Source organism: Microcaecilia unicolor, chromosome 5 (assembly GCF_901765095.1).
Source record: "Microcaecilia unicolor chromosome 5, aMicUni1.1, whole genome shotgun sequence".
NCBI classification, from domain to species: domain Eukaryota; kingdom Metazoa; phylum Chordata; class Amphibia; order Gymnophiona; family Siphonopidae; genus Microcaecilia; species Microcaecilia unicolor.
The window spans coordinates 59,259,583-59,286,323 of NC_044035.1; the positions used below are offsets into that span (position 1 = coordinate 59,259,583).

The 26,741-nt window shown below is 42.1% G+C and overlaps 1 protein-coding gene across 1 annotated transcript in view; it reads right to left on the reverse strand.

Annotated features, from left to right (window-relative positions):
- ADAM12 (ADAM metallopeptidase domain 12) overlaps window positions 1-26,741 on the reverse strand; it is a 659,141-nt gene that overhangs the window by 65,511 nt on the left and 566,889 nt on the right. The window contains exons 15-16 of the mRNA XM_030202952.1: window positions 883-991; window positions 323-521 (exon numbers count right to left, since the gene is read on the reverse strand). Of these exons, the coding sequence (XP_030058812.1) occupies window positions 323-521; window positions 883-991 (308 nt within the window). The remainder of the gene's footprint in view (window positions 1-322; window positions 522-882; window positions 992-26,741) is intronic.

Below are 26,741 nucleotides of genomic sequence, written 5' to 3' on the forward strand. Positions count from 1 at the left end.
GCAGAGGGATCATGTGAGATTTGTGACAGTGCAGGAGGCAGGTACAAAAGTGCAGCCTGTGAAGCCCAAGCGGTCCATATCTGCTGTCACCTTTTGTTTTTTTATATTGTATGTGGTGACTAAGCCAGGTCAGAAGCTACTACTGTGAAATCTGAACTATAAGAACAGGGAATTTACAATGCTGATGACCGGTGATGCAAAGGAATTAGACTTACTGCAAGAGAAAAGAAAGGGTTTTAAAACATAGGAAAGTCGGTTTCTTAGGATATTTTGATCTTTTGGTTTTATTGGTATATTTTGCCTCAATATTTTTAGGCCTTACTTTTCCATCTTCACACTTGGTGCCTGCAAGAACCAGTCCAGGGTCAGGCATGTCGTCACCCAAGTAAACATGAGTGCCACGGCAAAGAATCTTGCCTCCTTCTTCTAGTGGGATATTGGTTTCTATGGAAACAGCATTGGTACCAATTACAGGTCGATTTGCTCCCCCTTGGCATTGAATTTTTCCACATTTTGCATCTCTGAAAAGAGAGAAAAAGAACTTGTTCAAAAGCTTATACAAATATTCAGTGCATTTTGTCTCGCAAAAAAGGTGCCGGTACTCAAATGCCAGGCCACCCTTCTGGGGTGGAGTGATCATTGAGGAACTCACCCCATAATAGCCAGGACCCCTGCAACCAGTCATAGAATCTATGACAAGGCAGAATTTGTATGTAGAACCTGAGCTCTTTCATTAAAATACGAGAACCATGGGTCAGGTTTAGCAGACAGTGGAAAAGGTGCTGGTACTCAGTACCCCCAAGTACCCCCTCAAAAAAAGCTCTGCAAATATTTGTCATGTTATGAAACTGCCACCATCTTATTTTTCTGCATACTTCCTACCTGCTTTCACATTTAGTAAATGAACCTTTGGAGTCCTTGCCACAGTTGCCATAAGGATCCCCAGCAGAATTCACTCTTTCAAAGCAGATCCCAGGGGCAGGCTTAGCACCTTGGGGGAGAAAAAAGCAAATCTGTTATCGAAATAATCCCGGACTTGCCCTAACTTGAACATGTATGCTGATGCTTGTTACTGTTAACTTGTTAAGCTGGCTAATTGCTTTATTTTAGCCATTTGTTATCATTTATAAAACACAATAAAAATATTGGAACTAAAAAAAAAAAAAAAGCAAATCAGAACTTTCATTTGCTGCTGGGAGTCTTTAAAAAAATTATTTTGTTTAAACTTCAGCAGTGTTTCTGTTTAAGGTAAATGAGATCAGTATACAGTACATTCTTTGTTGTTTGCAGAAATCCAGCAGTAAAATATTTGTGTTCTGTCGGCATACTTATTTAACCACCTAATGCGTATGTTTCAATAGTTATTGATTTTTGGGGGGCTCTGTAAATTGATGAACATTTTGAGCTCAGCTTTTCTTTAAGCTTTTAGCTGGTGTCTCTCTGCTGCTTATAGGCATCTCTGATAGATGAAAGTATTGAAGAAATGCCAAATTAGATTTGGCTATAGGAAAGCAAAATGGATTGCGGGTTGGCGGCACCTCTCACTTAACAATTTCCCACACAGTTTCAGAGGGAAAGGGAGGCCTGGAGAGAACCAGGAAGAAGTGATGAGTCACTTAAAAAAAGTGGTGGGAAACAGCCTTGGGAAGAAGTTTTCAGGCTCTCTGTGACATGAAATTCAGGATGTCAGTCTGATGTTGTAATCACTAGGCCAGGGGTGTGCAACCTTTATGCACAGAGGGCTGCATGAATGTCAGAACTATACCTAGCAGGCTGCAAGATTATGTTATGTTGGAACTGGAAATGCACAGAGCTCCATAGACCTTCTTTGATAAATAAGTAAACATTTAACAAAAAATGATGGAAACAAATTGCTACAGTGGCTATTCTGAAAATATTTGTGAAATATAGTATTTAAAGTTGCCAAAACTCTATTTAATGACATTTCTGTATACACTGTCCATTGGTTTGCAGGCCACATAAAATTCAATAGCGGGCTGCATTTGGTCTGCAGGCCGTAGGTTGCCCATACCTGCACTAGATTATTCCTCCACCACAGAACACCACAATGTGACGTCCTATTCAGTAACAGGAGGAGTATTCTGAGTCCCTGCTCCAGACCAGAGAGTTTATTTATTTGTGACATTTATATCCCACATTATTCCAAACAAATTTGAGTTCAATGTGGTTTACAATAAACAGTATAGGATACATTTCACTCATCCCCGCCCATCCCCAATAGAATCTAACCCATCCCCACTAAGTTCCATTCCATCTTCACCCATCCCCACAATTAATCTCCTCCATCTCCACCCGTACCCACAGGAGTCGATGCTATTATTTACTTGCTTGCAGCCCTCTTTTTCTCCCAACCCCAACATCCTTTCCTGGTTTTTTTTTTGGATGGTATTCACTATTCATCCAATGAGAGTTCCAAGCCTCAGTCTGGTGTTCCAGGTGCCTCTCTGGGCATTCCAAGCCGCATTCTAGTGCGCCAAATGGTTCTCTCCCTGCATTACAAGCCTCATTCTGGAGTTACCAGAGATTTTGACTAAACTCCCATGGAAATTCCATGGCAACTTCCTCCATCCTCACGGGACTCCCATGGTAACTTCTTTCATCCCTGCAGCAACCCCGTGGAACTTCTTCCATACATGTGGGAATCTTGTGGGTTCTGCGGGATTCCCGCAATGCAGCTGTCTACTCCCGACTAGGCCAGTCAAAATTAATGAAGGGGTGGTCTATTCTGGGAAATAACCCAATGGCATTGGAGCCTTAGTTTTTGGAGTGAAGTATAAATACCTAAAGTTGAGGGAGGAGCCTTGTCTTCCTTCTTTGTAGAACTTAAGCAGTGAGTTGCTCATGCTGAGGCCCATCTGAACCACGGCTTCCTGCTCTGGGGGCTACAAAAGAGAAGAAAGAAGCACAGGGGCTGCCAGTCTGGTCCTCAGCTGTCATCTGAGGCTTACTGAGAGAAATAAAGGCTAGTTCCCCTATAAGACTTCGAAGAATCAGGAGTTGTCAATCTGGTCCACAATTGATCCTTGAGGCACAGTGTGTCTTAGAGAAGAGAAAGGAGAGATCACGGGGAGATATGATCCTGTCCTCATGAAAAAGAAACAGACTGAAGCTGCTGCTAGCTTATAGTCCTGACTGGGAAAGGACTGAAATTGGAGAGTGGTGGAAATGGTGGGAAAGGATTGAAATTGGAGAGTGGTGGAAATGGTGAGTGCTGCAGACACATGAGATAAGACCTGGGTAAGTCCTGGGTAAGACCCTGACCTCCTTATTCGTAAGATAAAACACTGGGAATTAAAAGTCATCAGTCATGGTGAGGTGAAAAGGAAATATCTGGAGCACTGAAAGACAGCAGTGAATGAAAGGAGTGTGACTGGAGGGTGATAGATCTGGAGACCAGGGTATATTCCATGCCTTAAAGTCTGATTATCACCTAGGAGATTGGTCTGCTAAAAATCAGAGCAGAGAATTCACTTCTAAAGTAATAGAGAGGGTGAAACACCTGTCCATCAGTAAAGGAAAGTGTAGGGGACTAGAGGAGAGCGCCCACCTCAAAGGAGACCAAGGACCATATATACTTTGAGCATTTTGATACCTTTTGCAACTGTCATACTTTATTTTTATGGACAGTCTGCCTCATTAGTTTCATAACCATTTTAATGTATATATGTATGCACAAGGGGAGGGTCAAATAAATTAGTTTTTATTATATGTGGGAGCCTCCATCATTCATTTTCTCAGAGTGATTTTGGTGTGCCTGTCCAGAGACTTTATTCTAACTGTATAGCTAGTCATTGGGTGACCTTATACTGGTCTGTGTGCTTAGGGAAAACATTTTAAGGAAATTGAATGGTTTTGCCTGAGACACCACCCTTTTAGAAAGGTCTTCAACATATAGTAGAGGATGATAGTGCAGGCTGCTTTGTTATTGGTGGGTGATGTGCACATGTATTAGTGCAGATGTGCACACTGCCCTCATCATCTCTCCCTGAGTATGTATGTGGCCTTGGGAAATCTAGAAAAGAGGTCCCCAACCCATCTGACCAGTCAGGATAACCACAATGAATATGCATAACATTTATTGCTATGCACTGCCTTCACTGTTTGCATGCATGCTCATTGTGGGTATCTTAAAAACCTGACTGGCCAGGCGGTCCTGAAAAACTGGGTTGTGAATGCTTGTTCTAGAAGGCAGCCAGGTCTTGCCGTGGTGCTGCACTCAAAGAGGGAGCTCAAGAGTCATGGAGCCCTAAAGAGCCTTGGCTCATAGGAAGAGACATAGGAGTAATTGTGCTATAGGGGTGAGAAGATAAGGAGAGGATAGATAAGAAGGGTTTAGGGAAGGGGCGAGAGAGAGAATGTGCCTTGGAGGAAGGAAAGGGAGAGAGAGCGAGCTGAAGGAAGGGAAAGCAAGAGTACAGTATCTTGGGATTAGAAAGGAAGAAATGAGAGGAGTGCCTTTGGGGGTGGAAAGGAAGAGAAGGAGAAAGAGGGAATGTCTGGGAGAGAGGAAGTGAAGGGAGAAGGAGAGCATCAAGGAGGGAAATAAGAGGTAGAAGGCAGAAAAACTGCCTTGGCAGATGGAAAGAAAGGGAGGGTTACATAGGAGGAATGCCTATGATTCGCCCATGCAATTCCCATGTGAACGTTCCCTTTGCAATTACTCACTAGAAATGTGTCAAATTATAGAACAGTGCATAGGTCCACTTAAGTACCTAAGGGGCCCTTTAACTAAAGGGTGTTAGGGCTACCGCCACGTTGGCGCACAGCAAATTGGGCCTACTGCTGGGCTACCACAGGAGCCTGGCGGTAGTCCCAGCATCTGCCACATGCCAACTCTGGTGCTAGAAAATGCATTTTTATTTTGTAGTGCTGGGGGCTTACCTGGCAGTAATCGGGCAGTGGTTAGCGCCAGGGTAGCACAGGCCCTTAAACTGCCTGTTAAATGGGTGATGGTAAGGGCTCCCCTGGGAAATGACCGCATGACAAGTGGTTCACTTATCGCAGAGCCATTTCCCTTAAAAAAAAAAAGCCTTTTATCATCTGCCGTAAAAGGGGGTCTCAGTGCATGGCAAATCCACATACCGACAGTACCACAGGGCCCCTTTAACTGGAGTTTGGTAAAAGGGGACCTAAATGCTGTTTCAGTCCCATTGTGGTGCTTAACCTCCATTTGAGCACCAAAGGTTCAGCACCTAATTGGTATCTGAGGATCTGAGGAAGCTAGAAGAATGGTCTAAGGTTTGGCAATTAAAATTCAATGCGAAGAAATGCAAAGTGATGCACTTAGAGAATAGAAATCCTCGGGAGATGTACTGTATGTGTTAGGCGTGGAGAATCTGATAGGTACGGACGGGGAGAGGGATCTTGGGGTGATAGTATCTGAGGATCTGAAGGCGACAAAACAGTGTGACAAGGTGGTGGCCGTAGCTAGAAGGTTGTTAGGCTCTATAGAGAGAGGTGTGACCAGCAGAAGAAAGGGGGTGTTGATGCCCCTGTATAAGTCATTGGTGAGGCCCCACCTAGAGTATTGTGTTCAGTTTTGGAGGCTGTACCTTGCGAAGGATGTAAAAAGAATTGAAGCGGTGCAAAGAAAAGCTACGAGAATGGTAAGGGATTTGCGTTACAAGATGTATGAGGAGAGACTTGATGACCTGAACATGTATACTCTGGAAGAAAGAAGAAACAGGAGTAATATGATACAGACGTTCAAATATTTGAAAAGTATAAATCCGCAAACGAACCTTTTCCGGAGGTGCGAAGGCGGTAGAACGAGAGGACATGAAATGAGATTGAAGGGGGGCAGAAAAATGTCAGGAAGTATTTTTTCACGGAGAGAGTAGTGGATGCTTGGAATGCCCTCCCGCGGGAGGTGGTGGAAATGAAAACGGTAACAGAATTCAAACACGCATGGGATAAACATAAAGAAGGAATGGATCCTAAGGAGCTTAGCCGAGATTGGGTGGCAGAGCCGGTGGCGGGAGGTGGGGATAGTGCTGGGCAGACTTATACGGTCTGTGCCAGAGCCGGTGGTGGGAGGCGGGGACAGTGCTGGGCAGACTTACACGGTCTGTGCCCTGAAAAGGATAGGTACAAATCAAGGTAAGATATACACAAAAAGTAGCACATATGAGTTTATCTTGTTGGGCAGACTGGATGGACCGTGCAGGTCTTTTTCTGCCGTCATTTACTATGTTTTACTATGTATCTAACTTTTGGCACACTATATAGAATTGTGGGGGGGGGGGGGGGTAAATTTCTATTTTAAATTAAATAGTCTGGAGAAGATGGAAGAAGGAAATGAGCACATCATGCTCTGGATCCGAAAAAGATTATAATGAGATAACAGGATCAGAATAGTTTGCTCTGTATACAGGAGTAAGACTGAATGGGATGGTTTGTTAGGTTGAGGCAGGGAAGGAACATGAAATGTATTTTAGAAATGTCCTTTCAGAAAATCTGCAAACATCTTTTCAGAAAACAGAGTGAATGTGCATGAAAATAGAAAGATGTAGATGAGAAAGACTCATCCGCTACTGTGGCCAACACCATGTATTGAGTTTAGACTTTTGTATAGTGGATAGTATAGTGGCAGGACGGTCTATGTTGGTCGTTCACAGTGCGAAGCAGCTATAGAAAACAGGTTCTGGCACTGTCCTGATGTTCCTGTGCAGGGAGCGAATCCAAGCATCTCCTCATATGGGTAGGAGAATCTGAGCTAGTCTACTTGTGCTTCATCAGTACTTTGGCTGGAGCTGATACAAGTGAAAACATTGTGAACATGGATACCACAAGGGCATTTGCCCTTTGGGTGACTGGATTCTTACTCTCATTGTACATAGGAGCTGAAGGCTTCTTCATGGAAGATTCTTGACTGGTCTGAGCTGGAGTAGGCGGTTTCTGCATGGAAGAGGTCTTTTTGCAAGATTTCTCCAGAAGCAATGTCTCAGAGTCCAAATTTCTCTTAGATGATTCAGACATTCTCTTCATGCTTCGGTGACATTTGGCAAAACATTTACATTCCTTCAGGTCATGGGCAGTACCAAGGCACAAGAAACATTTAGGACTCAACTCTATAAATGGCACCCAAATTTGGGTGCTGATAAAAATGAGTGCTAAGCGCTATTCTATATTTATTTATTTATGCATTCTTGTATCCCACTATTTTCCAAAAACAGGTTTTGGTTTAAAGTGGCTTACAATTTTACAGTTAGATGAAGTTACAGTAGTATTTTTCAGTTAGAAGGAATTGGTGTTTTTTTTACCGATGGCGTTCTGCACGATAGCGTGGACAATTATTGCCTTGGGCGATATATCCTAACTGGTTGGTTTTTCCAATCTTGTATCATTTTATCCCTAAGAACAATCTGGACCCCTGAGGCAGGTGTTTTTATGCCAAAACACGGGCCATGTCGGGTCTTTTCAGAATTAAAAGGACTACTTTTCTCAATCCTGAAGGCCCAGCTGTGCTTTTTCTTGTTATAGAAGGTATTGTAGAGCATCTGCAGTTTATGTGTTTAGTTATAGAATTTTTTAAAATGGTAGATTTTCAGTTCTTTTCTGAACTGGAGGTAATTACTTAAGCTTGTTGAAATTGTTAATTCTGCAAGTGTCAGCAAACTGTAACTAGGTAAAATGCATCTGTCCTGTTCCGTCTTAAAATTATCTCAATTTCACATTTTTAATGCTTAGCTCTTGATATTCCCTTCTGAGCTGGGGGTCCTATCATTTTCATAATATATTCTTAATATTATCAATGCTTCCTATGGCTTTGGGTATTGAGTTTCACCCAGTGGCGTACCAAGGGGGGGCGGTCCGCCCCGGGTGCACGCCACTGGGGAGGGGTGCTGCGCGCTGGTCAGCGTCGTTGGTTTCTATGCTCCCTCTGCCCCGGAACAGGAAGTAACCTGTTCCGGGGCAGAGGGAGCATGGAAACCAACGACGCTGGGGGGGGGGGGGGGGGGGTGCCGCGCGCCGGTCAGCGTCGTTGGTTTCCATGCTCCCTCTGCCCCGGAACAGGAAGTAACCTGTTCCGGGGCGGAGGGAGCATGGAAACCAACGACGCTGACAGGTGCGTGGCACCCCCCCCCCAGCAGTGTGCACCTGGGGGGGTTCTTTCGCCGGGGTGGGGGTGTCCCTTCGCCGGGGGAGTCACGCTGCACGGGGGGGGGGGGGGCGGGGCGCATTGGCGATCCGCCCCGGGTGTCAGCGCCCCTCGGAACGCCACTGGTTCCACCATTGGAGCCAAAGTAGCTAAATCCGGCCGTGTAGATGATTTTCTAGATTATGTTTCTACAGTTGGGTAGGTGGAGAAGCGGGTATCCTCTGGTTTCTGGGCTTGCATTTCTTGAGGATAGTTCGATCAGGTCTAGCATATATTCAGGGGACAGTTCAATTAGTATTTTGTAGATGAGGGTGCTTATTTTGAAGAATAATCTTGTCTTGATTGGTAGCCAGTGGAACATTACAAATAGTAGGGTTGCTTTTTCATATTTGGATTTTTAAAATATCAGCCTTGCTGCCATATTTTGGACATGTTTGCAGTGATTTTATTGTCTTTTCTTTGCATCCTGCATATGCTGTGTTAAAGTAGTCTAGCTCAGGGTTGGGCGTCTGTTTATAGAATAGCGTTTGGTGTTGGGATCTGCACCCAATTTTGGGCGTGAGGATTTACACCAAGTAAAACCTGTTGTAAATTCTCATGCCTAAATTAGGCGTGGATCTCCCTTATTTTATAAAACTCCATGGAAATTCCAGGAATGCCCTTAATCCACCCATGTCCTTCCTATGGCCGTGCTCCCTTTTCGGATCCAAGTGTAAAATTTATGTGCAGATCCTGGCACCTAAAGACGTGCATACAAATTTTAATTAGTGCCGACTAGCACTGATAATTGAATATTAGTTCCCAGTTGGCTCATTAATCAATTAAATTGCACACGCAAATTGGGAACGCAGATGATGTCACCCACCAGTGTGCCTAATTCAATCCTGCTTGCTGACAGGGAATAGATGCTTTATACGTTGAAAACACTTTATAAAGTTACCTCTTTAATATGTAGAAAATGGTGCAGGAGGGCCCATTTGTTGAGTAAAATATGAAATGTAGCTATGTGAGAAAGAAACTTTTTCTTACAAATGCTGAGATGAAAGCATCAGTGTACTCTCCATATTTTGCTGTTTCACAGTCAGAAGCCCTCCTAATAGGATATCATTAACTAAACTTAAGCTAGTGTATGTAAGGGAAAAATAGGAGATCTTGGCAGATATTTCTGGTGGTTGGAAAAAAACCCTTTCTTAATGCACTCAAAATTGATGATCTGTAATAAAGGCCATAAAGAAAGAATGTACAAATGGTTGGCATCCTGGTGTGGAGGCCAAAAGCCTTCAAGCCCTGGAAAATGATTAGCAAGGAGCTTGCTGGGCTCAAGATATGTCTCAGAGCTAATAGTATTAAGAAGACTCATGACATGCCTCCATTTTTCCATTAGGCAGATAATAAACCACATGCAGTATTTATAAAACCAGTGAAGCATCAAAGCTAAGCAACTATCTTGAGAAGAACCTAGAAGTTAAATTCAATGCCATGCAAAGTCATTTCATCATTTCAGTGGAAAGGTAAGATCTAATCTTAATTAACTTTACAGTTGAATGTTTACAGGGAGTCATGCTTTAAAAACGTATAGCTTTGCAGCCTTAATATACTTGGGTTATAAGTGCTGAGCAGGTGTCCTGTATTTAAGGACTGACTTTCCTACCTTGAATTAGGAAACACCATATTAAAACTTTGCTACTGGTGATATAAATCATTTTAGGTAGGGGAATCAGACCAATAGATTTTCATTTTGTTTATTAAAATTTCTAAGTCATACATCTCATATCATGTACTGTAGCATACAAAGAACATACATAATCACAAAACATACAACAATACAAAAATTAAAACATCTCCCAAACTAACACCATTAATTACTAAAATAGACAAATTATTTCCAGGGTCCCCGGATCTCAGTCCCACACACTTCTTACCATACCAAAGGCCTTCACAAATGAAAACCCTTTCAGCATTTTACAGAATTAAAAATAATTAGTTTCACAGTGCAGTTCCAAAACAGCAGGCCTGACACTGCAAAAACTGTAGCATGTACCCTACTCAAGCATATCCCGAATGCATGAGGAGCACAAAGCGACAGGAGCTTCATATGGATGTTATAAGCCTCTGCAAATAACCTGGGCTCTCACCCAAAAGCAGTTTAAAAAAACAAGGGTCCCTTTTACTAAGCTGTGTAGGTGCCTATGCACGCCGAACGCACGCCAAATTGGATTTACTGCCCGGTTACCAGGTGGCCCCTGCGGTAATTTCAATTTTGGCGCGCGTCCGCTACGTGCATCTGAAAAATAGTTTTTATTTTCTGAGGCACATAATGGACATGCGCCAAGTGGCATTTGACATGCATAGGTCATTACTGCTTGGATTCTTTACCGCTAGGTCAATGGCCGTCAGTAACGTCTCAGACCCAAAATGGACATGTGGCAATTTTGATTTTGCTGCACATGCATTTCTAGCAAAAAAAAAGGCCCTTTTTATAGGCGCACTAAAAAATGGATCAGCATGCACCCAAAACCCGCGCCTTCACTACCGCAAGCCATTTTTTAGCGTGCCTTTGTAAAAGGACCCCCGAACCCTAGCTTGAATTCAGTTCATCGCCCCATTGGGAGGCAATGCAAGTGAATTAAAAATAGATCGTCTGTGAAAGGTTGCTTTGAATAATTCAGTTTCACATCGTCTTGTTTCCATGTTTACTGCAGATTTATATTTATCCATCAGTTTCCTCCTGCTCTTGGGCTTTGAGCTCAATCAGAACTAGCCACTCCTAGGCTATCACTAGAACTAAACTTATAGGGGCAAATCAAAATATAGATACCAGAACCATAAACTAGAACTCAAAACATTTTTGTTACTGGTAATATATTCATAGAATATGCAAAAACATTTATTCAGACTGTTATAAACACATGCATTTAAAATCTGTTATCATACTAGGGAGATGAAATGAGGGAATTTGATGCACTAAAGATAATCTGAAAAATCGATCCCTGAGACCTAACCAAAGTCTATAACAACAATATCAAAGACCACAGAAATGTTCCCAAATCAGTGAAGATCAAACTGTTTGTGCGCTTCCAAAGTCATTGTCTCGAAGTAGCTTGAAACAAACCAAAATATTATCATTTGTTCGGGGATATCCAAAAATAAGCCTCCTTGATCAAGGCTATATGAGAAAAGGGATACCACCTCCTCCTCTTTCAAACTCCAAAGATGAAAAGTTTCACCAAATCTTCTGTTCTCAGCAATAAAATCCTCAAGTTAAAGTCTATCCTCAATATGGATCCATATTTCGCCACCTGCCTTCCTCAGGAGGAACAGGGTTCACCCGGGACAAAGTAGAGACCCCAGTCAGATCAATCTTAATGGTCAAAAAACTCTCACTGAATTTGGAAGCACAAGCAGTTTGATCTTCACAGATTTGGGAACATTTCTGTGGTCTTTGATATCGTTGCGGTAGACTGTGGTTAGGTCTCAGGGACTGATTTTTGAGATTATCTTTAGTGCTTCAGATTCCCTCACTTCATCTCTTTAATTTGAGAAAGGATTTTACATGCATATGTTTATAGCTCTCCTAGGTGAAGTCACTTTGCAGGTATTTCAGTACTAAACTTAGGTGCAGGGGTGTTGTGGTAAGTGCAAATTCTATTTTGGCAATTATGTATATAATATAGCGTAAATTAGAATTTTCTCACCAACATTTAGGCGCGGGCATTTGCACCATGTAAATGTCTGCAGCTAAATGCTGGAGTTGTGTGCATAACTGTCTATATTATATAACCTTGGCACATATGTGCTGGGCACGCCCCTGACCCCCCCATGTCCACATCCCCTTGCAGTTAAGTGCTAAAGGATTTCTGTACTAAGGTGACAGAACTACATTTAAGTGCAGTTATGTGTATAATTGCAAATGAGCCAATGAGCACTGATTCACTCCAAGTATGGCTGCCTGAAGTGCACTGCGGTACCCACTAAAAGTGCTCCAGGGACCTGCATACACGCAGGCCTTTAGGACTTGTTGCTGCTGTATAACCTTGGCACACCAGTTGACACCTGAGGACTAATGTCTCCGAAAACGTCCTTTATTGGAATAAGCACGTTTACTCACAGTTAACTGCAGATCAGAGGTTGTGCCCAACTGGCAAAGAGTCTCCCTGGTACTGAGATTAGCAGTAGGCCCCAGCTGGCAGAATGGTGTACAATGCCGTCTTTCAGCAACATTCAAGCTAAGAACTAAGTGCTATAACGTGACTAACACATGACCGGGATCTAAAACTGGCTTACAAAAATGGCCACTACCTCATGGACTACCGGAAACACAACAGGGCACACTCTGACCCAGTAAGCAGAGGGAAAAGCACCATGGGAGTACAGCTTACCAACTACCAACATCGTGAGCATGTAACACAAGCTAGTGGAATCACGGAGCCCAATACCCTACACCCACCACAATGCATTGCTGATGTTACTCTGCAGTGCCCTTAACAGAAAAGGTGTCACACTCACCTGAGAGTCACATCAGAACCAGGGAAAGGCTGTCAGAGGATAGAACACATTCTGCTGTCATGGAGGTGGGTATGGAATTTGAGGCTGGCATACAGGCTGGCAAAAAGAGTTTGTAAAGTGGGTTTCTTTTGGTGGGAGGGGGTTAATGACCACTGGGGGAGTCAGGGCAGGTGATCCCCGATTCCCTCCAGTGGTCATCTGGTCAGTTGGGGCACTTTTTTGGGACTTGTTCGTGAAAAAAAAGGGTCCAAAAAGTGACCCAAAATCGCAGTAAAAACGCCTTTTTTCGATTATCAGCTAAAGACGCCCATCTCTGCTCGGCCGATAACCACACCCCAGTCCCGCCTTCACCACGCCTCCGACATGCCCCCATAAACTTTATTTGTTCCCGCGACGGAGTGCAGTTGAAGACGCCCAAAATCGGCTTTCGATTATACCGATTTGGGCACCCGCGAGAGAAAGACGTCCATCTCCCGATTTAGGTCGGAATATAGGCGTTTTTCTCTTTCGATTATAAGGTGGCTAGCCTCCTTAGTCTTTCTTCATAGGGAAGTCATCCCATCCCCACTATCATTTTAGTTGCTGTTCTCCGCACCTTTTCCAGTTCCACTATATCTTTCTTGAGATGCGGCGACCAGAATTGAATACAATACTCAAGATGCGGTCGCACCATGGAGCGATACAATGGCACTATAACATCCTCACACCTGTTTTCCATACCTTTCCTAATAATACCCAATGTTCTATTCGCTTTCCGAGCCGCAGCAGCACACTGAGCAGAAGGTTTCAGTGTATTATTGACGACGACACCCAGATCCCTTTATTGGTCCGTAACTCCTAATGTGGAACCTTGCATGACGTAGCTATAATTCCGGTTCTTTTTTTCCACATGCATCACCTTGCATTTGCTCACATTAAACGTCATCTGCCATCTAGCCGCCCACTCTCCCAGTCTCGTAAGGTCCTTCTGTAATTTTTCACAATCCTGTCGCGAGTTAACGACTTTGAATAACTTTGTGTCATCAGCAAATTTAATTACCTCGCTAGTTACTCCCATCTCTAAATCATTTATAAATATATTAAAAAGCAGCGGTCTTAGCACAGACCTCTGAGGAACCCCACTAACTACCCATCTCCATTGTGAATACTGCCCATTTAACCCCACTCTCTGTTTCCTATCCTTCAACCAGTTTTTAATCCACAATAGGACTTTTCCTCCTATCCCATGACCCTCCAATTTCCTCTGTAGCCTTTCATGAGGTACCTTGTCAAACGCCTTTTGAAAATCCAGATACACAATATCAACCGGCTCCCCTTTGTCCACATGCTTGTTTACTCCTTCAAAGAATTGAAGTAAATTGGTCAGGCAAGATTTCCCCCCACAAAAGCCGTGCTGACTTGGTCTCACTAATCCATGTCCTCGGATGTGCTCTGTAATTTTGCTTTTAATAATAGCCTCTACCATTTTCCCCGGCACTGACGTCAGACTCGCCAGTCTATAATTTCCCGGATCTCCCCTGGAACCTTTTTTTAGTCACAAGTGACTCAACTGATTGATATACTGATTATGGATGGACTTTTCCTTACAAATTGTTGGAGGACTGCTGAGATAAGTACATTATTTCCTGTTAAGACTTTCATTTATCCTGTTGAGTTGAAGGGTTGTGGTCTATTTTTGGTCTACTGTAAAGGGTATTTTGATTCTATATGTTTAGTGGCAATATATGTTTATGAGGTATGGGTGTCCATATAGGTGGAGCCTGAGCAGACAGTGGGTGGGGCTCTCATATACACATGTAACTTATCCGTGTCCCGGCTGTATTTCAGCTTTATGGCTGGTATAACTGCAGGCATGTAAATGTAAGGCATGCCCGTGCCAGGATACTTTAGCATTCTATAAATGAAATGCCCGGTTATAGAATTGCCCCCTATGAGCTTTCATTGGCAACCACCTTAGGATTTCCCCCCAAATTTATAGCTCCTGCCAGATTGCTTAGCCCAGTACTTTCAGCAGTAGTCTTGAGCACAATGTCCTGCTTCTGAAGCGCTTGACAGAGCTCTAAGACTGAGACATATCCTTCAAGATGTGGCATCTGCTGCCAGCCTGGGGAATGAATGGATGACTTCACTCAAGAATTGAACCCTGGTCATCTACATCACAGTGCCCAGCACTGGCACTTAGCTAAAGGCTGACCAGTTATCCTTGAGCTTTAATTTCTGATCTATTTCATGCAGGTAGCATTTCTCTCTAAATTTCAAGTTTTAATAATATTTGATATACCGCCTATCAAATATTTTCCCCTCTGGAAAATATCTACTAAATTAACAAAAGTATCTTGCTGGGTTTTGTGCCAGTTTCTTCTTTTTATGTTTCTATTTGAAGGTAACTTCCTGCTAGTTTTTGCTTCAAATTAATTGGTCGCTGGAAAGTTAAAACTGGAAGAGCAGAGAATCTATCTTTCAGTAAGTCATCCTCCAATAATCCTGGTTATAAGCCTTTTCCAAGTTTCTTCATCTTCAACTCTAAGTTCTATATTATTAGTCAGTAGAACTGCTGTGAATTTCCTCTTTGTATGGGTGTGAAACCTTGCAAGATACCATACTGCAAGTTATGCTAGAACATAGCACTGAACTGTACATGTACCCACCTGGGAAAGACAATTAACACAGTACATTCAGTTTCCTCTGTGAATGTAATACACATGATCCAATGCGAAAAACATGAAAAGAGATGCTACATCGGTAAAATGCGTCAAGACAACAGCACACCTTCATAGACACAAGACGAGTGGCCTAATGGTTAGTGCAGTGGGCTGAGAACCTGGAGAACTGAGTTTGAGTCCCCTTGCTGCTCCTTGTGACTCAGGCAAGTCACTTAATCCTCCATAGCCCCAGGTACAAAAACTTAGATTATGAGCCCATCAGGGACAGAGAAAAGTACCTCCATATAATAAATGTAAACTGCTTTGGTTGTACCACAGAGAAGCAGTTATATCCAATCCCATTACTAAAAACATAAATAAATAAGGGGGCCTTTTACTAAGGTGTGCTGGCGTTTTTAGTGTGCACTAAGTGCTAGAGATGCCAATTATTCCTATGAGTGTCTCTAGCGTTTAGCGTGTGCTAAAAATGCCAGGGCGCCTTAGTAAAAGACCTCCTAAAAGAGCAAAGTGACACTTCCATGGGGATTATTTTTTCAAGCCAGACCACTGCATCAATGACTTTACAACTGGGATCTTAAAAGGGAATTTCAAAAACGCAAGATATTCAAAATTAAAATGATAAAACAGTTTGCAGCAAACACAAAGGGGACAAATATGACAACTGACCTGAATTCTATAAATGACACTCAAAATGCATATGTGCCCAAATAGCACATGCAATTTAATTGAATAATGATTGGCAACAATTTGGATTTATGAGTGCATCTTCATAGTCTGTTTTCTATAAAGATGCATGCTTTTAATTTTTTATATGTAGATCCAAAAAGGGTGTGGCTATTGGGCAGGTCAGAGGCATTTCAGCAATTTGTGCGGAGTGTTATAAAATACGGCAGATTTAGGCGCGAAGGTTCATACCAGGTTTCAGTTGGTGTAAATCCTCATGCCCAAAATTGGGCGTGGATCCCAGCGCTAAGCGTTTTTCTATAAATGGTGGCCAACTCAAAATGCCATTCATAGAATAGCACTTAGCACTCATTTTTTTTCAGCATCCATATTTGGGTGCCATTTAGTGAATTTAGCCCTTGGTGTCTTCACACAGTATCAACAAAGAGGCAGATCTGGTAAAAAACCACAGTCCATTAGTCAGTAAAAGGCTCCCAGGTTATCCACCGTCTGTGCCCGAAATGGCCATATTTTGCCAGGAATATTGGCTGTGTCAGGGGCAGAACAACCAGCTGGTGTAAACAGCACACTTCACCTAGGGGCCCTTTTACTAAGGCATGTAGGCGCCTATGCGAGTCCAATGTGCATCATAATTGGCACTACCACCCAGCTTCCACATGCCCCACAAGCAATTTTGTTAATTAAATAACGCAAAGCAGGTTTTTTTGGCCAAGGATGAAAGTAGGGTCTTGAGACCCGGCGTAGCTTCCGCAGATCAATTGAAGACCTGGAAGCTCTTTGAGGCCTTTTTTCCTGCTAACTTGAAGACAAGCCTCTGTAGGAGGAAGTTCCTGTCATTTATCAGTAGCAGATCCTTTTTCGTATTGTATTTCCCACCCATAAAGCCTGTTTTACATGCAGAAAAGGGCTTTCATAAAATCATGTGATTGCCCATGCATGTAAAATATATGAAAATAGTTTGGGTGGAGTTGGGGTAAAGTTGTGCGCTCTTGGGGGGTGGATCTGGGGTGGGGGTCTATGTCTCTTTTATGGAGGAATAGCCTAATGGCTAGTACAGTAGGCTTTGATCCTGGTGATCTGGGTTTAATTCCCATTCCAGCTCCTTGTGACCTTGGGTAAGTCACTTAACCTCCCATTGCCCAAGGTACAAAAACTGAGGGGGGTCTTTTACTAGTATTAAGGTGCACTAGTATTTTTAGTTCATACAAAAAATCAGCTAGCGCTAAATGCAGAGATGCACAAGCTAAAAACCTTAGTGCACCTTAGTAAAAGTCCCCCTAAGATTGTGAGTCATCTAGGGACAGAGAAATTTCCTGCATAGACCCCCGGATTCTATATAGTGTGCCTAGAGATCCTGCTGAAATCGGCACGGATTCTATAACAACATGCACGACTTAATTGGCTTAATAAGCTAATAAGCACTGATAACAGCACTTAACAAGCAATAATGAGTACTCATTGACACGGATTAGAATTTAGGCACACAACTCGCTAAGCATATTCTGTAACAAAGTGCGTCAAACTTCTAACGTGTGCAGGCAAAAAGGGGTGTGTTTATAGAAGGAGAAATGGCCATTCCAAAATTTACATGAATAGTTATAGAATATGGCCCAGTGCATGTAAATCTACTCGCTGGGATTTAGAATTAATTAAGGAGAACATAGTTAATAATACCTTCCTAGCTATTATTAGGAAAGGAATGGAAAACAAAAATGAGGATGTTATAATGCCTTTGTATCGCTCCATGGTGCAACCGCACCTCGAATACTGTGTTCAATTCTGGTCGCTCCATCTCAAAAAAGATATAGTGGAATTAGAAAAGGTGCAGAGGAGGGCGACGAAAATGATAAAGGGGATGGGACGACTTCCCTATGAGGAAAGGCTAAAGCGGCTAGGGCTGTTCAGCTTGGAGAAAAGGCGGCTGAGAGGAGATATGATAAAGGTCTATAAAATAATGAGTGGAGTTGAATGGGTAGATGTGAAGCGTCTGTTTACGCTTTCCAAAAATACTAGGACTAGGGGGCATGCAATGAAACTACAATGTAGTAAATTTAAAATGAATCGGAGAAAATTTTTCTTCACTCAACGTGTAATTAAACTCTGGAATTCGTTGCCAGAGAATGTGGTAAAGGCGGTTAGCTCAGCGGAGTTTAAAAAAGGTTAAATCCACTATTTCTGGGATAAGCAGTATAAAATGTTTTGTATTTTTTGGGGAGCTTGCCAGGTATATGTGACCTGGATTGGCCACTGTTGGAAACAGGATGCTGGGCTTGATGGACCTTTGATCTTTCCCAGTATGGCAATACTTACGTACTTATGTAAGCTTCAAAGAAGTAAGACTGAGCCATCTAAGGGGTCCTTTTACCAAGCTGCATGACAAAGGGCCCTGCGCTAGCAATGGGGGCTGTTTTTCCCATGCGCCAGGGACCTTTCTACCACAGTGGGTAAAAAAGCCCCCAGCACACATGGCTGGCCACGTTGCAAGGGAGCCCTTACCGTCACCCATTGCGGTGGCGATAAGGGCTTCCATGCTAACTCGGTGGTAACCAGGCAGCACAGGGCAATTCCCGATTACCACCGGTTTATTTCTGGGGGTTTTCTTTTTACCCCGGAAACAGAATGCTTGGGGAGGGACTAATGCTGGTGGCCAAATTGGGCCGGCGGTAGTCCCGGAAGAGCGAGTGCTTACCGCCGCTTTGTAAAAGGGCCCCTTAATTTTGGGATTTATCTTAACTGTTCTAATCTGCCTTGGAAAGCCTGGTGTTATAAAGATCGGGAGTAAAATTAAACTCTCCCTTCATTGGGGCACAAGGAATCACATCTTCACCTCATCTCTTTTGTAGAAATGGATTATTCTGTTTTGAGCATGTTTCAGGGACAAGTGGTTTTCATAAGTCAAAATAATAAAAATAAATATTTCATGCAGATCTCTTTCGGGGGGGGGGGGGGGGGGAAAAGTGACTGCAGTGCAGTGTGGCAGGGGCTGGGCGGGCCAGGGGCTGGGATGGAGGAGATTAATTGAGACAGGGAGGTGCAGGTATGGGTTAGAATCCCCAAAGGGATGGGCTAGGATGGGTTAGATTCCAGTGGGGATGGGATAGATTTCTGTCACCGTGCAACTCTCTAGAATGGAGAAGGACTAGGGATAGTTCAACCTATGCTAGTTGGAGATAAGAAATAAAGGGATATAAGTATCAGGTTGTGAAGGCAAAAACAGAATTTTATGATTGTGAAATTACTAGTTCAGATAATCCATCGAAAGTCTTATTTAAAGTATACGATAATATACTGATAATATTTTAATGATACCAAGATCTTTGCGACCGAAGGCAGAGGAATTAGCACATTTTTTTTCAGGATAAAGTTACAAAAATTAGACATACTTTTAGTCTGGATAATTTAGAGCCAGCAATGACTTTGCCTAGTAATATACAAATAAATGTTCCTGTAGATAGAACTTGGGATGTTTTTGAGAGAGTCTCTTTAACAACTATTAAGAAAAATTTGATTAGGCTTTCAAAGAAATCATGTAGTTTAGATATTTGCCCATCATATCTGCTATCTGAAATACCATCAGAAGTACTAAATTGGCTTACTGAATTTGCTAATATAAATCTTCAATTGGGATGTTATCCAGAATCTTTGGCAGGAATAGTTTAAACTCCTTTGCCAAAATCCACAAGTGCTGACCCGACAAAAGTGGAGAATTATCATCCTGTTGCAAGTATCCCATGGATGGCAAAGTTGCTGGAATTTTCAGTTAATGATCAAATGCAGGAGTTCATAGACACATGTAATATCTTGCATATGTCGCAGCATGGATTTAGATCAAGACACAGTACAGAAACAATGCTCCTTGTTCTTACAACTAAAATTAGACATCTTTTGAGTCAGGGGCTACAGGCTGTGCTGCTGCAGTTCAATATATCTGCTGCTTTTGATGCTATAAATCATTATATACTTCTGTTCAAGTTATCTGAAATAAGTGTGTCAGGAATTGTGTTAACCTGATTTGAGAAATCTATAAAGAGTAGATCATATAGTGTTAAGGGGTATATGGAGAGATCATCTATTTGAATCCTGGCTCTGGAGTGCCCCAGGGTTCTCCACTTTCACCATCATTGTTCAATGTCTATCTTAGTTCCCTGGATATTGTGATTCCTTCTCAAGGGGAAAACTACTATCTTACGTGGATGATATTTTACTTCTTTGTTCTGTGAGTGGGACTTCTCATAGTTTTTTGAGCTCTATTAAATATTAGGGAAGGGAAAGGGAACTTGATATACTGTCTTTCTGAGGTTTTTGCAACTACATTCAAAGCAGTTTACATATATTCAGGTACTTATTTTGTACCAGGGGCAATGGAGGATTAAGTGACTTGCCCAGAGTCACAAGGAGCTGCAGTGGGAATTGAACTCAGTTCCCCAGGATCAAAGTCCACTGCACTAACCACTAGGCTACTCCTCCACTAGCAACATTGCATCTAGAAGCCTGCCCTTGCAGATCAGCAACGTGGCTGCGCAGGCTTCTGTTTCTGTGAGTCTGACATCCTGCACGTACGTATCGCATCGCATCGCATGGGCGGTAATTTCATTTTTTTTCACGCTTCTGCTACATGCGCTGGAAAATATATTTTATTTTCTGGTGCACGGCACTAACCGGGCGGTAATTGCCATTGTACGCGCATAGATGATTACCACACGGTTAAGGCATGAGACCTTACAGCTAAGTGAATGGGTGGCAGTAAGGTCTCAGACTCAAAATGGACGCTCAACATTTTTAAATTTTGTCGCACGTCCAATTTGGCCCCTCCAAAAAGACATTTTATTACAGGCACACTAAAAAACACAGACCTGCGCATTTCCAAAACATGAGCCTATACTGGTACAGTGTCCTGGTCCTGACATCATATGAACAATACTGGTGCCAGCAGGGTTCCCACGCCTGTTGGTCAACATTTTACAGGACCAGGACACTGTACCAGTGACTTCACAGTGAGAATCCTGAAAGGTAACTTTAAAACCATACAAGAACGTAAGACCTTTGAAGTCAGAATGATTGAATATTTTAACACCCAACAGAAAGGACTTAGCAAGGATCTGGGGTTCCTAGCCCATTATAAACCATAAAGCTGTATTTCTCTGTTGATCACCCCTCCCCTCACCTATCCACACCCATCCTGTTAGAATATCAATGATATGCTTTGATGTCCCCATGCATACTTCCTACCCACCCCCTCCTCCCACCCTGTCAGACTGTCATAGTAATGCTTGAATGTTTTCACTTATATACACTGTCAGCTAGCACATTTGCTTATTTCCGATCTGAGGAAGAAGGGCAACCTTCGAAAGCTAATCAAGAAATGTATTAAGTTATGTCCAATAAAAAAGGTATCATCTTATTTTCTTTTCCATGTTTTATTTTGTTTGATTTCTATTGATAACCTTCTTCTAAAAGAAATATTTGTTATCATCAGACTTTAACATTAGGTTACCCTTCCATAAAAAATGTCAGATTAAAATCTATTCTTGAAAAAGAATTCCTTTTTCAGGGGGTACGTCAATGGAATGCATTACCTATGTTTTTAAAAAACACAACTTTCTTATATACAGTTTAGGAAGATGCTTAAGACTTTTTTTTATTTGAAAGTTAAGATTAATTACGCATTTTTCGTTTCTCTGTAATGTTTTTTTTTAAATTTCTGTTATGTGAACCACTGTGAATCCAGTTTAGGAATAACGGTCGGTATACAAGAACCAGACAGAATAGAATAGAACTTTGTAAGTCTAAGTGCTTTGAAAATACGCCTCATAATCACCCAGGAATCTTTAATGACTAGGTTCCCTCCTGCCTTATTAACCTGTTATAAAATTACCCCCATATGACATGACAGGAAAAAGGTTAGGGTCTGGATCCGCAAGCTATGTTGTGTAGCAGGGGTTCTTAACCTTTTTTGGTTCCTGCACCCCGCTAACTAGTCAATGAAACCGTCGCACCCTCTTCCTAAACCATGTGCCCACTGGTGACTACTGACAGCTACATATGTTGCTGTTAGCTGCTAACAGTGCTAACATATCACTAAAATTACAGTAATACACTTATATTATCAATGTGTCCTAATAATTGCCTTCACTCTGTCTTGAAAGTTTCAATAAATTGCCTCAGATTTCAAGACCCCTTGGGGAACATGAACACCACTAAAGAAAAACCCTACTTTATGGGATTTTTATAAATCCTTAAATACAGTAGCATTGCCAGATTTCGTCTCTGACTGAAGATCAATATGATGAGATCAATTAGGTGCATTTTCAAGAGTTCAGTGTACTTGTAAACAGCGGATAAAAAGCTTTCAGTGTCAAATGTGAGTAGCTAAATTTATTGAGACTGACACAAGTACAAATAGGGAAAGGTATCACTTTCCTGTTTCTGTCATTCTTTAGAGGATCTCGTGGTATATTTAACACATCTGGACTGCTGGGAGAAAACAGATTATTGGTTTTAATGGATGGTGGGAAGAGCTCCTCTGTGTATTAGGGACTTATCTGGTGGAAATAATAAAGAAAAATGAGGTAGGGCAAGTTATTCCCTCTTGGAAATAGAATGTCTATAGCTGTCAGTAATTCAAACAAACTTACGAACCTCTCATTACTTTCCTTTAACAAGATCTTCAAGATAGTGTTGACAGACATCAGCGGATTCACTGGACCTTAAGCTTTAAACATATTGATAGAAGCACCAAGCGTACTCGTATTTAGAGAGCTGGAAACACACTGAATTATGGTTTGGTCATCCCGAAAAGGTGCAGAGAACGGCGATGAAAATGATAAAGGTGGTCCTGTTTGTCTGTCCTGATTTAGATTGTAAGCTCTTTTGAGCAGGGACTGTCTTTTCTTCCTGTTCAGTTCTGAAGCGCTGCTTACGACTGGTAGCACTATAGAAATGATTTATAGTAGTAGTAGTAGTAGTAGTAATAAAGGGGATGGGACGACTTCCCTATGAGAAAAGGCTAAAGTGGCTAGGGCTCTTCAGCTTGGAGAAAAGATGGCTGAGGGGAGATATGGTAGAGGTCTATAAAATAATGAGTGGAATGGAAAGGGTAGACGTGAAGCGTCTGTTTACTCTTTCCAAAAAATACTAGGACTAGGGGGCATTCGATGAAGCTACAAAGTAGAAAATTTAAAATGAATTGGAGAAAATGTTTCTTCACTCAACGTGTAATTAAACTCTGGAATTCGTTGCCAGAGAATGTGCTGAAGGCAGTTAGTTTAACGGGGTTTAAAAAAAGGTTTGGACGGCTTCCTAAAGGAAATGTCCATAGACCATTATTAGAATAGACTTGGGGAAAACTCCACTGCTTATTTCTGGGATAAGCAGCATAAAATGTTTTGTACTTTTTGGGATCTTGCCAGGTATTTGTGACCTGGATTGGCCACTGTTGGAAACAGGATGCTGGGCTTGATGGACCTTTGGACAGTCCCAGTATGGCAATACTTATGTACTTATCCAGATATCCCTTTTTGGAAATTTATTTATTCATTTTGGACTTCTCACACCTATTTCACAAATGGAAGGCAGGGCAAACTGATCAGCACATATGTAGATGTGGTGAGATGTGATCACCTCCTATCTTGCTACCGTGTCACTGTATTCCAGGCTACTTTAATTAGGCCACTACTATATTTAGTGGCCTATCTACTAAACCACATTCCCCCGGATTTTATATATGACGGCCAAAATTGGGCGCCGACCCAAGATGAGTGCCCAATTAAATTGGCTAAGGAGTCAATTACTGGCAATAATCGGCACCAGTTTGAAACTGGGTGCACATTTTTCTATGCGATATTCTGTAACGGTGTGTGCCTAAATCCTATAGCACACACAACCCAAAAGCAGGCGTGGCCATGGGAAGTGCATGAGTGGGTCAGGGGCATTGCTAAACTTCATGTGCAGTGTTATGCAATACCGGGCATGTGTTTTAGCAGGCATAAGTCCTGGCAACCAAATTTGGGCACCAAAATCATCACTCAATGCTATTCTTTAAAGGACGTTTATCTTTGAATGCCCATTAAAGTGTGGTTTTGAGTGCCAATTTTTGAGTGCCGTGTACAGAATTTAGCCAATTATAATATACAGCACCTGAAAAATACACACAGAAAACCCCCCTGCCTAGGCGTATTCTCTAAAGTACACCTAAATTTTACAGAATAGGCTTAAAGTCCCACACAGTTTATAAAATATGCCGAGCAGCTCTCCACATAACCAAATTTGGTCACATCCATTTAGGCCACGTTTTACTTGGTGTATATCCCAATGCCTAAATTATGTGCAGATTGGGTGTATTCTATAATAATCTACATAGATTGTAGAAATGCCCTACCTTTGGCCAGGCCCCCTTTTCACCTATGTAACTTAGAATTTAGGCGCACCATATTATAGAATACACTTAGCAACTCTGTGTGTAAATCTCAATGCCAATTAGTGCTGATAATTGCTTGTTAACATCTAATTAACAGTGCTGATTAGCTAGTTAACAAATTAATTTATATGCATTTTAGGTTTTAACTGGTAAACACCAATAAAACACCCCTGATGCAAGCACCAGGTTAACACCAGGAAAAAAAATAGTATTTTCTCATACATTACTCTTCAAGTTAAAATGCCTCATACTAAACGGAAAGGTATGGTTAAGGCCGGGGCCTTGTTGGCCAGGACCTCCTCCCCTTTGCAACAAACCATCGAGAGGTTTACCGTGAGGACACCAGACCAGATTGCCAGGAGGAGCCCTGCTGTCTCTTTGGGAGGAGACCTTTGGGACTTGGGGCTAGATGTTACTCTGTCGCCCCCGGTGCTCAATCCACCGCCTCCACCCGAAGGACCTCTCTCCCAGCTGGGAACACCCGAATCGGAAGTCGGTGAAGGTGGGACTCAGGAAAGAGGTTCTGTGGAGAGAGGAACCAATGGAGGTTTGAGGCCTTTGAGCCTGCAAACTCAACGTAGAGCTTTCCTTCAAAGCTGGAGACGGTGACATTGGAGAGCATATGGGAAGCTCTCCAACAACTAGATGCATAGGTGGTCGGTGGCCCAACTGTTTGGGGAGGCTAAAGGGGGTGGAGTTAGGGGTGGGGCCAGGGGTGGAGCTTAAATCCATAATTGTCTGATAACACACAGAAAAAAAATAAATAAAAATAAAAGTCACAATACCTTTTATTAAATTTAGTTATTAGATACATATCATATGTCAAAGAATAAAGTGATTGCTCAAAGCATATACTAACCATAATCGCTCAACTGCAAAACACTATGCACATCATTGTGGAAAAACACACTCAGAACTTTACTGTACCAAAAATATTACACTGGGCAGAACCTAATACACCATTAGGGGCTTATAGCCCATTTAGTTATGTTTAAACAAAAGAGATTTGCATTAAAAAATATTTATTTTTATTTTGACCTATAAAACCACTTGTCCCTGAAACATGCCTAAAAACAGAATAATCCAGTTGTGTATCTAAAATGCTAATTCCTACAAATGAGATGACATTAAAATGTGATTCCATGTGCCCCAGCTTTAGCTTTGTTACGATCAACAATCAAGAACAACCTGGATGCAGCAGCTCAAAAGTTTGTTTGTTTTGTTTGGGCTGAAGGCAGTGAGGATGTCATGCTGGGGAAACACATTAACCAAATTGGCTTCCTTGTTTACTTACTGGGCTACAAAGGCTCACTTCCACTCGTTTTGGGAGTCTTGCATCTTTCTCCCTGTTTCTTCTGCTGCCTGCTGTCTCCCTGGTCGTCATTTTTACTGCACTGAAGAGTTCTGCCTGGGCACCGGCAATTCAGAGACTCAGAGTCAGCCTTCTGCCAAGGTCGGGGCTTCTCCTCAGGGGCGTCCAGGACTCTAACGTTACTTCCTCTTTTCTGCAGAGCTGGGAGGGAGTGAGACACGCCTGAAGAGAAAGCCCCGACGCTGGCAGAAGGCTGACTCTGAATTGCCGGTGCCGAGGCAGAACTCTTCAGTGCAGTAAAAATGACGATAGAGACGGTGGGCAGCAAAAGAAACACAAGATGGTCAGGGTTCGGCTGGGGAGGCTTAGCCTCCCCAAGCCTCTTATATGGGGCGCCTATGACTAGATGCTAAACTGGCCAACTTGACAGAAGAAATTGCTGCCTTAGTGAGTACTGTTGATACACTTTCTAAATCTTTGGATGTTATTAAAAATGACTCTAATAAATGACTGAGCTTAAAGTAGAGGTGAAAAAATTACAAGAATTTTCAACTATGACAATAAAAGATAAAAAGTTGATTCACAGGAAAATTGAACAGATTGAGAATTATAATCGAAGATTGAATTTACGTTTTTTAAATTTTCCTAAAACTTTGGGGATCAGTCCTTTGGAAGTATTTACAAAATACCTGATAGAAGTTTTGAAATATCCTCCTGAACTTATTCCTCCAATTAATCGTATATATTATATCCCCAAAAAGAAGAAAATAGAGACAGATTTGGATATGAAGTCCCAACCACAAAAAAAAGGATAAAGAAAAACTGAACTTGACTGATATTATTATCTTATCTTTGTATATCATTCATTCTAGCAGACTGAAAGCACAACTAATTTTAGCACCACTGTTCTATAGGCAAATTCGATTTCATCAGACATTTAGATCACTCTTCTCGGTATCAGGAATCTCTTTATGGAACTCACTCCCCCTTACCATCAGATCTGAGACTAACTACCTCAGCTTCCAAAGATTACTATAT